The following is a 15,041-nucleotide window of genomic DNA, read 5'->3' as shown; positions in this document are numbered from 1 at the left end:
TATTTGACTCATTATCTTGATCAAAACGTAAAGATCATGCTAACTTTTCGTCTTTTCCTTCATAGTTACTCACCTAGTCTCTAATATTTAAACTTATAATTTTAGATATATATATTTATTCGTTTACCATTTTACTTCTAGATTAGTATATCATAAATAAGAGATAATATTAAATATACATAGGATATATTCTATTAATAAAAAAAAAAAAGAAAAAGTATACACATGGTATACATTAGCATATGTTCTAACCAATAATAAATTGACAAATCACCATCTCAATATACTCAAGTCATTGATGTTATTTTAATTTTGCAGATAATAAAATACAAAACAAAAGAAAGTTTTTCTATTTCTTAAAACATAGACAATTTCATTCCTTACATTACATCTTTATTCTCTATCATCACAAACCAACAAGGAAGCTAAGACAACACCTTTTTTTTGCAACACACAAATGGCGAAAAGCAAGTTGGTTATAACTTATAAGTAAATCCTATCTTCAGAGAGGGCCAATTTATTTATATATATATTAGTTTTAATTTCAAAGTATTGTTATTTTAGTGATTTTCTTTCTGAATCTATCACTTAAGAACAAACTGAATTGCTGGTGTGGTTCGGCTCTGGTTGCAGTGATCCATGTTTGATTAATTGGTTGCTCGAACCAATGGTGAATTCATTGGAGAATGAGGAGAGGAAATGAGATCATCCAATCGCCGAAACGACAAGCTGACCTTCAAATTCCTTCTGCACTGTTTCTGCTTCTTTGCAGATGCTGCTGCTGCTGCAGCCGCCTCCATGCCCTTCCACTGAAGCACAGAAGTCCTGATCCTCATCAGAGCCACCCTTATGGTTTCATCGTCCATGTTCGCGAAGCACACTCGAAACCAACCCGCTTCGTGGCAATGGAACGAACATCCAGGGGACACATTCAGCTTCATTTCATTAATAATCATCTTCCACAGCTCCAATTCTGCGGCGAACGTTGGTTCCTTAAGGAGGTTTCTCAAATTCATCCACACAAACAGCCCGCCGTTGCTCTTCAGAGTTTCTATCCCCACTTGGGCTAGTCCTCGCGTGAAGGTCTCGTGCCTCTTCCTTAGCCTTTCCGAGCTTTCTACAGTGAAATTCTCCACGAATTCTTTGTCTGATAACATTTCAGCAATCAGGTGTTGTGTCTGTGTTGAAACTAACCCGAAACTTGACATTTTTCTCGCGCAGCTCACCACTGCGTCGTTGTAGGAGTAGATTATCCCGACTCTGAATCCTGGGAATCCCAAATCCTTGGAAAGACTATACACGATGTGTATAAGGTCAGGATTGGATGGGACTTCCTGGATTATCTCGGCAATGCTGATGAATTCTGGCTTGCTGAAGACCGTGGCGGCGTAGATTTCGTCGCATACTAGGTGAATGTTTTTGTCGTTGACAAAGCGCACTATGTCGTGTAATGTCTCCCGGTCTAAAACAGTGCCGAGTGGATTTGAAGGGTTGTTTATGAGCAATCCTTTGACTCTGATGTTCTCTTGTTGAGCCTTCTTATATGCAGATTCCAGTGCAGCTCTGGTGACTTTGAAGTCATTTGAACTCTCACACACCACTGGATAAAGCTCTACCCCTGTTCTCCACCTCAAATCTCTATCAAATCTGGAAAAACATTATATTCCCCACTCTTAATTAGCTTTAATCCAAGCTAAGAATTCATAATTATTACATTAATGAATTGAAAAGAAAAGCTTACCCTGGATAATATGGAGTTGGGACTAAAAATGCTTCGCCGGGATCCACCAAACAGAAGGCCAGTATTTCATGAGCTCCGGTGGCACCTCCGCTCATAACGATCCTATTGGGATCGAATTTCACTGTGTCTCCCCTCACTTTCTCCATGAATCTTGCCACAGCCTGCAGTAAATTAATCATATATATTTTCAGAATTTATGATAAACAGATCAATTAAATTAAAAACCCAACCAAAAACAGCATATATGAAATTTGATATATGATCCGATCATTACACTTCTGAATTCTGGCAATCCATGGTAGTCTTGATAAATAGCAATATCTTTGAACTCTTCTGCTCCTTGGGGGGTACAAATGGAGGCTTTGGGGTTTTTCAATACCCAGTTCTTAATCAAATCAAAGCAGAGCTGCAAAACACCAAATTAAAAAGAAAAAGGGCATAAGCTTAATTAAGCATACATATGAACATCTATCTTCATTCCATTTCGGCTTGAAAATTAATTAATAAATGAAAGTTACCTGGTTTTCTGCTAAGCCCATCTGGATAACACCCTGAGGATTATGTTTGGGGTGGAAAGGGTTATTATCATAAGCCTTCCAACCATCAAAGTAGGCCGAGTTTTCTCCGTGTCCATCATTGGTAGCAATTTTGGACAAGATTTGTGTCTGTCTCATCGACTTCATATCCATTTGATCTTCAAAGAATTGAAGGATTATGAGAAGTAGGAGGGAAAGAACTTTTTGTGTATAAGAAGGAGGCCTAATTTGAATGCTTTTGGACGAGATCGAGAATAATAGAATGTTTTTAATTTGTGGTTTACAAGGTTGTCTACTGTGTGGGATGAATCATGGTATATAGATCAGAGGGCTTTATATAGAGGTGTTTAGGAGTGATGAAGTTTCTGTGAACTCACAAATTGTGTTCTGTACAGCAATTAGAAGATACGGTAGCTGATATGTAGACGTAATACAAAATATATGAATACTATACGTATATGGATGGTCCCCCCATGTTTGATGTTTCCCAGTTCCCATCAGTTTTTAACTTGTAATGTTATGTCGCTCTGTAATGTTTCCCAGTCCACTAATACTTCCAATTGCCCTATGGTGCTTGATCTATGTTCTGGTATTTCCATGCAAATTATACCACGGAACAGGTTGACTTTGCATTGTGAATTCTGGTCTAAAATGACATTCAAATGATGTATATGCTATTAACATATTATATATTTATAGTTAATATATAGTTTTTGAACCAAAGTCCACGATGCAAGGTAGAGATGGTACATGGAATAACAATTGGTATTTCTGAGTGTCCTCTTGATTACGCCACCATCAGTTTGATCTCATCTCATTTTTTTTTTAGTACTCATAAAAGACCTGTTATAATTTATGGTTTAGGCGAAAATAAAATATTTTTAAACAAATAATCTAACTTAAAACAATTGATGAGATGGCATGTTTTGATTAATATATAAGTGATGAATAATATTATATATACTTTTACTTTTTTCAATTATAATGTGATATGTTTATATTGATGCGAAAAGAATATGAGTCATAATTTTTATTGAGTATTTCTTTTCTTTTCTTATTCTAATAAAATAAGCAAATATAACCAAAATTTTATCTAAAAAATGCACTTACCATTTCTATTTTTATTTTTTGGAATAAGGTTCAAATTGGTCACTGAACGTAACCTGAAAATGCAATTAGGTCACTGAACAAAAAAAAAGTGCAATTAGGCCACTGAACACTCCAAATGCATGCAATTTCACCTGATAGCTACATTCCATTTCATCAGGTTGCCTACTTACATGGATGGTGAGTTGACATTTTAAAATATTTTTTTAATAATAAATTTTAAAATTAAGAATTAAAAATATTAAAAAATTAAGTAAAATATTAAAAATTAATATTAAAAAATATTAATATTAACAAATATTAAAAAAAATTGATATTAAAAATTAATATTTTTTAATTTTTAATTTTAATATTTATTAAGTAATAAACATTAAAAATAAAAATTAATTAAAAATATCAAAATATTAAAAAATTAATATTAAAAATATTAAAAACATTAATATTAAAAATATTAAAAACATTAATATTAAAAATATTAAATAATTAATATTTTTTAATTTTTAATTTTTTATATTTATTATTAAAAATTATTTTAAAATGTCGATCACATCACCATCCATGTAAGCAGACAACCTGATAAAATGGAAGGTAATCTGCTATTAGGTGAAATTGTATGCATTTGGAGTGTTCAGTGGCTTAATTGCACATTTTTTTCGTTCAATGACCTAATTGCACTTTCAGATTACGTTCAGTGGCCAATTTTAACCTTATTCTTTTTCTTTTTTTTTTTTGAATGATTAAGGATAGAAAAGAATAGATATATAGGAATGGATGAGTCAAACCCCGAACAAAGATATATAGAAAGTGCGGTTACTAACAATGCCAAATCCTATTTATCCTGTGCCTGCTCTGACTGAGAAGGTGACTTTAAAGTGAGAAAGGATCCAAAGTTGGTTTGGGAGATGAACCACAAAAATGTCAAAATAAGAAGCAGAAAATGTAACGCGTGCATAATCATATCAATACGTTGTCTAATGCCAAATCTTCACTTAGTGTAGGGTGTTCATTCGATTAACCGTTTAGTTAATTCGGATATTGAATTCTAAAAGTTTGACATTTTGATTCATGAAATAATTCATGTTGTTGTAGCTTATGTAGAAAATAAAGTACTTAGGGGTGTTTATTTGGTTCAAACATTGGAATCTAAATAATAATATAATGCGAATCAAATATTTGGAGTGTGTTTGGTTGAGGATTTTTGTACCATATTATGAGTTTTGATATCTATTATCATGTTTATTTGCCTATTTTTATTATCCTACTATTGAATTCAAATCCTTTATTAGTAATTACAAAACTTATTACATACCCTTTAATTCCTCTACTTTTAAACAATGAAATAAAAAATAATGGAGGAAAAAAAAGCCATTGTCGCATTAAATATGAAATTTCAATATATATATATATATATATATATATATATATATACACACACACACACACACATACATATACATATATGCGTGTGTGTGTATAGAATTTAGTTCAAATTCGGTGTTGCTCTCCCATGCGATCGTGTAGACTCATCTGGATCATTGCATGTGCTCAATGAAGATGTAAAAAAATGCAATGACAATTTGGTAATTTCTTGCACCAAGTATATATTGGTGGTGTACTAAGTGTTGGAGTGTGCACTAACTATTTTTGAAGGCACACTTCTTACATTTTTTTTGGTAAATTCACGGGGTCTTTCTCTGTCCGTTTAACGGTCTAGGTCCACTCACGTTCGCTCCGGGAGGTACGGGAGCTGGTCCGGGGGGAATCGTCACTTGTGAGAATCGAACCCAGGTTCGCTCATTTGCCACTTGAGCTACCCCATTGGGTTTATCACTACTAACTAACTTCCTACATACTAACTTAATTATGAATTTATCACTACATATTGTAACAGAGTCAGTAGTACTAAAAAAAAAAATATCACTACATAAAGTCTATTCGTTGCATATTATTGAGTAGTAAATGTAAATTTTCTATATCACAAAATGTATGAATTTATGTAATGATTATTCATGGGTCAAAAATAATCATTTTTTCTTTGTTTAATATTTTTAGTATTTTTTTTTATTTTTAAATTTATTTTTTGTGTGTTTAATGTAATTTTAGTTTAATTTCTAAATATACATAGTTTATATATTAATATTATGAAAACTTAAATTGTAAAAAATTCCAATCAAGTTTCATTAACCAAATCACACATAATTAAATAGAATCAAAAGGTTAATATGAAATAGGTTCCTTATGGGAAAAGAAAAAAAAAAAGGAAAAAATCTTTCTCCGGCCATGAACGCGGAGTAATAGTACGTCACGTTATAATGTGTGGAGGAGTGGCGGAAGACGAAGAGGTGGCAGCATTGAATACGATGATATTGCATTTCATGTACGTGTTTCCATTTTTTAAGAATTATGAGTTATGAATACATGAGAGTGCATGAATTTGGTTTTATGCATTAAAATCACCCTGGAAGACTTTTGCCAGACGTACATGCATGAGCAGGGACGACAGCCTTAAATTCGTCTGATAATTTCATCATTATGTCCCCGCTCTTTACGTGGCAGATCGGAATTTGATTTTTTTTTTTTTTAATCAAAGATTGGAATTTGATTTGAACACCATTCAACCACACTCTTCACACCACTTTCATTTGTATGTTTTTGTTCAATTCTATATATACAGATTACAGAGTACAATTTGAGTATGAATTTACCACCCCCCCAAAAAAAAAAGTTAAACAATTATATTATATCTGATCTAAAATTTTATATTTATCAATTTAATTAAGAATAAAAATTCGTGTTTTGTAACAATAATTATATTCACATATTTAAAACTTGTAAGAACTTGCGTGAGACCGTCTCACGAGCATGGTTGCAGTAGGCGCTAGTTGGGCGGTATACTAGCGCGCCTAGCGCCTAAGCAGTCTAGGGGGCGCCTAGGCGGTGACTTATAAAAACAAAAATATAATGCATGTTTGTGGTGTATGTCATATATTATATTATATATATTATATATATCTTTTACTTCTCTTATTTATATAAATAAATAAATTTAAATATATATAAATATAATAAAAAAAATTAACAAGACCGACTCACTCGAGTTAACTCGGCTAACTCTGCCAAGTTGGGCAAGTTAACTCAGCCAATTTTGACCGAGTCGGCCACCAACTCGGCCCAGTCGCCAAAGTTAGACGCTAGGCGGCCGCCTAGGGAGCAATTCGCCTCGATCTAGGGGCGCCTAGCGCCTAGGCAGGGGATTTTTGCAACAGTGCTCACAGGTCTCCATCCGTGAGCCAGGTCAAATCTTTGATTAATGAAGTTAAAGATACGACCCGTGTTACGGATTGAGACCTGTATGTGAGACGGTCTCACACAAGTTTTACCCTTAAAACTTAACATATTAATATTAAATATTTGTATTTGTAACAATGATGGTTTTTAATCCAAAGAAAATATCTAACTAAACCCAATTTTCATGAGTTGGCACACAAAATATTTTAAACAATTACAAAATTTTTTTTTTACAAAAATATAATGTATTAATATGTCTAGCTACTTCATACAACTAAAATTTCAAAATTAAACTCTTGAGAAAAATAAATTACAAATATAATTGAGATACTATAAGGGGGTGTTTGGTTGGATGGAAAATCTTTTCCATGGAAATGATTTTTCATGAAGTAGGGGAAAATGTGTTTTTCCGTTGTTTGGTTGTATGGAAAATGTTTTCCATTGGAACTTGAGTTCCCAAAAGTTAAGGAAAACAAATTCTTAGTTGGAAGGTGGTATTTTGTTTTCCATGGAGTTTGGGAAGAAAGTTTGAGCAAGTAGACTATTTTACCCTCATCAATAATAATATAATATATTATCACTATTAATTGTTAAGGGCATATTGGTCTTTATATTCATAATTCCTTACCATTTCAAATCCAACCAAATAATGGAATTCATATTCCCAGTAATTTCTTTTCCACCAACCAAACAATGGAATCTATTTTCCTAGTAATTTGTTTTCCATGAAATTTGAATTTCATTTCCTTCAAATATTTTCCAACGAACCAAACGGGCTGTAATTGTTAGAAAGTTTAACAATGTCATGCAACATACGTATTAGTGTAGGTTAGCTGAGAAGGAAACGGGAAAATGGATGAATGATATGTGTCATTGTCTTAATAAACACTTCTTAAAAGTAATTTTCGGTAAATGGTGCAATTTACGAATTTCGAGATGCAATTTTCGACAAATAGTGCAATTTACGAATTTTGAGGCGCTTTCGACAAATAAAGATTAATTATAAACTTCTCCAAGTATATATCACTTGTGAAGTACATACACTTAGCTTGTTTTATTTATTTATTTGTCTCAAAATTATATATTAAATAATATTTAATTCACTTTTAGTCTTATAACTTTGGCGACGTTTTTATATTTACTTTTACAACTTCGATCACGTTTTTATATTTTATCATTTGTCAAATGTTGACATGCACAAGCCGATGCTCGGAGAGCTTCACTGGAAAGCTTACAAATATAAAACGCCATTTTGAACCACCATTTACTCCTAAAACTTAAATCAAATTCACATTCCAATCCATGCAACGATGGGTAATTAAGAAGGGAAATATGGGGGACAAAAGCAAATTACATAATCGTCTCTAGTTAGGCAATTAATGAAAAGGAAAATCACATTTATTATTTGATGGTGTGCACTAAATAAACTTTATTAATGTGTAATAGTACACAAACTAAACCAGAGAAGTAAATCGCACTAAAAAGACCGTGCAAAGGACTTAACTGAAAGGGGATTGGCAAGAATAATTTAACTTGTGACATTCTAATACAATAATTATGCTCCACCCACTCAATTATCCTTTTCGAGACTCTTGATTAAATTCTATTACTATAGTATTATGGTTTGCTGGAATAAAGGGAAAAAATATGTAGAGTTAGGGGATTATTTTAAGGTAGTAGTTTTTTGATCATTAGGAAAAGTGGTAAATTAAGAGAACCCATGTTACCACCTTCTTGATACAATGGAGTAGCTCTTAAAAAAAGGAAAAAATCTTTCTCCGGCCATGAACGCGGAGTAATAGTACGTCACGTTATAATGTGTGGAGGAGTGGCGGAAGACGAAGAGGTGGCAACATTGAATACGATGATATTGCATTTCCTGTACGTGTTTCCATTTTTTAAGAATTGTGAGTTATGAATACATGAGAGTGCATGAATTTGGTTTTATGCATTAAAATCACCCTGGAAGACTTTTGCCAGACGTACATGCATGAGCAGGGACGACAGCCTTAAATTCGTCTGATAATTTCATCATTATGTCCCCGTTCTTTACGTGGCAGATCAGAATTTGATTTTTTTTTTTGATCAAAGATTGGAATTTGATTTGAACACCATTCAACCACACTCTTCACACCACTTTCATTCGTATGTTTTTGTTCAATTCTATATATACAGATTACAGAGTACAATTTGAGTATGAATTTACCACCCCCCAAAAAAAAGTTAGACAATTATATCTGATCTAAAATTTTATATTTATCAATTTAATTAAGAATAAAAATTCGTGTTTTGTAACAATAATTATATTCACATATTTAAAACTTGTAAAAACTTGTGTGAAACCATCTCACAGGCATGATTGAAGTAGGCGCTAGGCACTAGTCGGGCGGTAGACTAGCGCCTAGTGCCTAAGCAGTCTAGGCGGCGACTTAAAAAAACAAAAATATAATGCATGTGTGTGGGTGTGCCATATATTATATTATATATATTATATATATCTTTTACTTCTCTTATTTATATAAATAAATAAATTTAAATATATATAAATATAATAAAAAATAACAAGGCCGACTGGCTCGAGTTAACTCGGCTAACTCTGCCGAGTTGGGCGAGTTAACTCAGCCAAATTTGGCCGAGTCGACCGTCAACTCGGCCCAGTCGCCAAAGTTAGGCGCTAGGCGGACGCCTAGGGAGCAATTCGCCTTGGTCTAGGGGTGTCTACGCGTAGGATTTTTGCAACAGTGCTCACGGATCTCCATCCATGAGACGGGTTAGATTTTTTATTAATGAAGTCAAAGATCCGACCCAGGGTACGGATCGAGACCCGTGAGACGGTCCCACACAAATTTTACCCTTAAAACTTAACATATTAATATTAAATATTTGTATTTGTAACAATAATGGTTTTTAATCCAAAGAAAATATCTAACTAAACCCAATTTTCATGAGTTGGCACACAAAATATTTTAAACAATTACAAAATTTTTTTTTTTACAAAAATATAATGTATTAATATGTCTAGCTACTTCATACAACTAAAATTTCAAAATTAAACTCTTGAGAAAAATAAATTACAAATATAATTGAGATACTATAATTGTTAGGAAGTTTAACAATGGCATGCAACATACGTATTAGTGTAGGTTAGCTGAGAAGGAAACGGGAAAATGGATGAATGATTTATGTGTCAGTGTCTTAATAAACACTTCCTTAAAAGCGATTTTCGGTAAATAGTGCAATTTACGAATTTCGAGACGCAATTTTCGACAAATAGTGTAATTTACGAATTTCGAAACGCTTTCAATAGATAACATAATAGATTAATTATAAACTTCTCCAAGTATATATCACTTGTGAAGTACATTTAGCTTGTTTTATTTATTTAATTGTCTTAAAATTATATATTAAATAATATTTAATTCACTTTTAGTCTTATAACTTTGGCGACGTTTTTATATTTACTCTTACAACTTTGATCACGTTTTTATAGAGTTTTTTGCATTTTTAGTCCCACGACTATAGTGACACTTGTAGGATTGGTCAACGATTTTCAAACTTTGCAATTTTGGTCAATGACTATTATTTTTGTTGCAAAAATGGTCCTTCCGGCGCCGGAAAATAAAAACCGGCGGATTTTCCGGCAAATTTTCGTCGGAAAAAAAAATCGACATATTTTCTGTCAATTTCTCGCCGGAAAAAAAAAATTTCCCTTTCAAGTAGGATTAAAATTGACATTTCTAAAAAATTAATTTAATTTACTTTTTATTCAAAATTGACATTTCTAAAAAATTCCCCTTTGTGTTGGCAGATGTTACTACTGGGCAAAATTATTCAAATATTATTTTTACTTTTTAGTTTAAATTTAATCTTAATAATATTATTTTTTGTTGATCTTGAATTTGTATTAATAATTTTGAATTTGTACTTAATTGGTTAAAAAGTAAATATAATTTAAATTTAAACGAAAAAGTAAAAATAATTTTTAATTTGTATTTAGTTTTGTTAAGATTAACTTGGCTACGTGTGCTTTTAAAAATGAATTAGTTTTAACTTTAATTAGTTTACCAAAATAAAAAATAATTAAATTGACTACATATGTTTTTAGAAATGAATTTTTTTTAACTTAAATTAATTGTTTAGAAGTGTCAATTTTAATCCTACTTGAAAGGAGAATTTTTTTCCAGCAAGAAGTTGACGAAAAATATGTCGATTTTTTCCCGGCGAAAAGTTGCCGGAAAATCCGCCGGTTTTTGTTTTCCGGCGCCGGAAGGACCATTTTTGCAACAAAAACAATAGTCATGTGCCAAAATTATAAAGTTTGAAAGTCGTGGACCAATCCTACAAGTGCCACTATAATCGTGGGACTAAAAAAATGCAAAAAACTCCGTTTTTATATTTTATCATTTATCAAATGTTGGCATGCACAAGCCGATGCTCGGAGAGCTTCCCTGGATTACAAATATAAAACGTCATTTTGAACCGCCATTTACTCCTAAAACTTAAATCACATTCACATTCACATTCCAATCCATGCAGCAACGGGTAATTAATTAAGAAGGGAAATATGGGGGACAAAAGGAAATTACATAATCGTCTACTCTAGTTAGGTAATTAATGAAAAGGAAAATCACAGTTATTATTTGATGGTGTGCACTAAATAAACTTTACTAATGTGTAATAGCCCACAAACTAAACAAGAGAAGTAAACCACACTAAAAAGACTGTGCAACAGACTTAACTGAAAAGGGATTGACAAAAATAATTTGACTTGTGACATTCTAATACAATAATTATGCTCCACCCACTCAATTATCCTTTTCGAGACTCTTGATTAAATTCTAATACTATAGTATTATGGTTTGCTGGAATAAAGGGCAAAAATATGTAGAGTTAGGGGATTATTTTAAGGTAGTGATCATTAGGAAAAGTGGTAATAATTAAGAGAACCCATGTTACCACCTTCTTGATACAATGGAGTAGCTCTTAAAATGAGATTGAAATCATTCAATTCAATCAGCTCTATATTCACATAGAAGTAAATTATTACATAAATTAAGACAACATATTATGCTAGTCGATGTAGTAGTGTTGGGACTATATGTCTAATGTACTTAAAAAAAAAAAAAAAGTATCTAATGTTTCTCATGTTCATGATATTCATGGTTGATACAGTTGAAATTTTCTGATCCCTTTATTGTAATAACTTATTCTTATATTCAGTGTTTTTTTTGTATTTATAAAATACAGAAATAATTTAAAATTCACGATATGATTCAGTCCACAATTTAACATCATAGACACATATAAAAAATTTATAATGTCGCACTCGGGCCTAACTAATGTCTCTCTGTCCATTAATATTAAATTAAAGAATTATTGATTCAATGAATAAGCTGGCGACCTTTCCAAAAAAAAAAAAAAAAGAAACAAAAAAAAGAAATGAATAAGCTGGCGACATTGCTTTTTCGTCTACTCATACATGAAATACACATTCTATCTGATTCATCCTCACTGTATCAAGAAATTAGTTGACCTTTAGATACCCTACCATACTTCACACGCATGCAGAATATAATATTATATATTTATATCATATAATGCTTCGAGGAAAATAAAATTATATATAACGAGAATATTTCATATTTTTTGCGAGAGCAACAAATATGCAGATTTAATTTGAATTAGTATTAATGGATATATTGAAGACGAGTCCGGAACAAACCAACCAACAGGGCCGGATTTTAGGGTGTGCAAGATGTGCTACCGCGCAGGGCCCCAAAATTTTGGGAGCCCCTAGTCCAACCCTGGTCTAATAGTTAGTATATGTATTTGTGAATTCCATCAAAGGTCCTCCGATTTTTCAGATTTGGCCCTCGTCTTTTAATTTGGACAAAAAAGACACTTACTATCAATATTTTTCCATCAAAAGTCCTTCCGTCACCTTAGACTCAATTTAACGTTAATTTAAGGGGTATATCTGTCATTTCAAAGCATGCATGTCTTCTTTCCTCTATATATTGTATGCGCAGTTCTTGTTTCTTTCTTGGACCGTCCACCATCGCTAGCAAAAGCATCAACGCCAGTGGCACTGCACTTCCCCACGAGACTTGTAATTTCGTGCTTCTGTCCTCCACGCACAGATCACTGCCTCCACTTCCCAAACGTAACCAACATCTCCTACAACCACCTACACCTCCTCGCCTAGAACTTTCGGCAGGCAGATGAGGAGATCGACCCACTGCTTCCTCATTACTTTGGCCGACAATGGATGTGGATGAAGAAGCTGGACACAGAGGTCTACAATTACCGATCGTTCCCCAACGAATTCACATGAGAGATTTCCAACGGGGTGTCGGGCGATCACCTACCATTAATGAATGCTTAGAGAGGAACCCAGTTGTTCAATAGTATATGAGTCGCCTGCTTTTGGGGAGAAGAAGAAGATGAAGAAAAGAGTAGCGCAACATTAATACAGTTGAAGAGAAGAGCCATGGGTTGAAGAATACAACATTAATGTTTAAAGTGGAATAATATGGGACACAACACTCATATATTTAACTAAAGTTGTATTCTAGTTTAAATACAGATGTCAATATTGTAAAGCAAGAAATGAAGCATGTGAAAGATGAGTTGGTAAAATTTTATCTTATTTGAAACCATTATTCACCATTCTTATTCCATACATTTGTATAAAAAACACATGAAAATTATCTCAAGAGGTCGGTATTTAACATGAAATCAAGCTATACGCATAGCTTCCAATTGCTAATCACTATCATCACATCTCCATTTCGTTAATGTAGAACTCTGATTTAAAGTAATACTGCAAGCTTTGTCAAGCAGAATGCGATGTTTGACAATCTACCATTCACCCGCATGCAATTCATTGAAGAAGGTTAGTTATTTAATATAACTTGTATTCTTTTGTATTATTGTCACTACCCTAAGCTTCATGCAGTTTTGCTTTCTTTTATCAATAGCAGTAGCTTTAGACAAGAAGTTGTGCATGCAGGATGATAGTATGTAGTGAATTTTCATAACATGTAGACAAGAGTACATGATGGTTACGTTGAATATAAAAGTTTATTCCGTATAGTATGTACATATTTTCTTTTGGAACTTGAACACGAATTTCTCCTTGATGTGTTTCTGCCACAGGGAGTCGAAGACTCGAAGTACAGGATGAACTAGACCTCGGAGAAAAAGACGTAGTCACTCTTCTTGGTGGTGGGTCTCCTCGTCGAAAATTCTTGACAGAGAGGTGTTGCTCCGATCCAGGTGGTCATGGGAGATGTTTGTTTGGAAAGTAGATGCGGTGGTCTAGGCGTGGTAGACAGAAGTGCGAAACTGGAAGTCCATTACGGAAGTGCGGTGATGGTTTTGGTTGCAGTACAGTGGTGGCCAGTCCAAGGAAGAAAGAAGGAGAACCGCGCATGCGATATATAGTCGTATATAGAGGAAAAGAAGACAAACATACTTTGAAATGACAGATATACCCCTTAAATTAACGTTAAATTGAGTCTAATGTGACGGAAGGACCTTTGATGGAAAAATATTGATAGTCAAGTGTCTTTTTTGTCCAAATTAAAAGACGATGACTAAATTTGGAAAATCATGATAATCGGAGGACCTTTACTGGAATTAACTCTATTTGTGATTATATTGGTTCAAAATTAAATTTTTTCCATTTTTCTCTTTACAATTTTTCTTCAATTTGTAGTTTATTTATAGGCCTAATTATTTACCAGCACAGGACAAAATCAAAAAGTCGGCCCTGCCAACTAATAAGGTTGAATAAAGCGAATCCGATCGGTCCTTGGGCCGAGCTTAGCGCTCTCCTTCTGCGACCAAGGCCAAACCCAGTGCTCAGTCTCGGCTAGTCAAGACCTGGCCACGAGGTTGGGTGGAGCGCATAAACATGGTCAAGAGGGGCATAACCGCCCACCCTTTTTTCTTCAAGCTTCACACTTTATCACTATTTATTTATTCTTTAATTATTGATTTTGTCAAATATGTCATGCTTGAACATTTGTCAAATAGTATTAGTAACTTACAATTCCGATACTATTCTATGTTGGTTCCACAAAAAATTGCGAAATTTTAGATAAGTTGATGTTAAATTTTCACTCATAAAAATTTTTGTAGGGGAGTTAGGGTCTTAGCTCGCATACTTTATCATATTTATTGATGCTCTGAGTTTAAATTAAGAGGGTGAGGTGATAATTACATTACGGAGTATTTGTTATAAATATTTATCAAAATATATTTTAAATTAAAATGAATAATTAATTGATGATAGTCTCATTTGTAATTTGGAAGAAACCCTAACCGTCTTTTTCAACGTACTTTTATGGTGGGGCAATGAGTTA

The 15,041-nt window shown here is 33.0% G+C and overlaps 1 protein-coding gene across 2 annotated transcripts in view; it reads right to left on the bottom strand.

Moving 5' to 3' along the window:
• Nucleotides 1-295: 295 nt before the first annotated feature.
• LOC116000285 (1-aminocyclopropane-1-carboxylate synthase) overlaps nucleotides 296-15,041 on the bottom strand; it is a 55,292-nt gene continuing 40,546 nt past the window's right edge. The window contains exons 1-4 of one of the 2 annotated variants that reach the window (XM_031240349.1): nucleotides 2,260-2,601; nucleotides 2,016-2,147; nucleotides 1,742-1,902; nucleotides 296-1,647 (exon numbers count right to left, since the gene is read on the bottom strand). In XM_031240349.1, coding sequence (XP_031096209.1) covers nucleotides 648-1,647; nucleotides 1,742-1,902; nucleotides 2,016-2,147; nucleotides 2,260-2,430 — 1,464 coding nt within the window. In that variant the 5' untranslated portion in view covers nucleotides 2,431-2,601 and the 3' untranslated portion in view covers nucleotides 296-647. Of the gene's footprint in view, nucleotides 1,648-1,741; nucleotides 1,903-2,015; nucleotides 2,148-2,259; nucleotides 2,602-15,041 lie in introns of those variants that run through there. The other variant, XM_031240350.1, reaches the window with a different exon arrangement.

This window comes from Ipomoea triloba, chromosome 12, assembly GCF_003576645.1.
Source record: "Ipomoea triloba cultivar NCNSP0323 chromosome 12, ASM357664v1".
In the NCBI taxonomy this organism is placed as follows: domain Eukaryota; kingdom Viridiplantae; phylum Streptophyta; class Magnoliopsida; order Solanales; family Convolvulaceae; genus Ipomoea; species Ipomoea triloba.
Note: the sequence above shows the minus strand (reverse complement) of the source record. Positions and strands in the feature narration are given on the sequence as shown.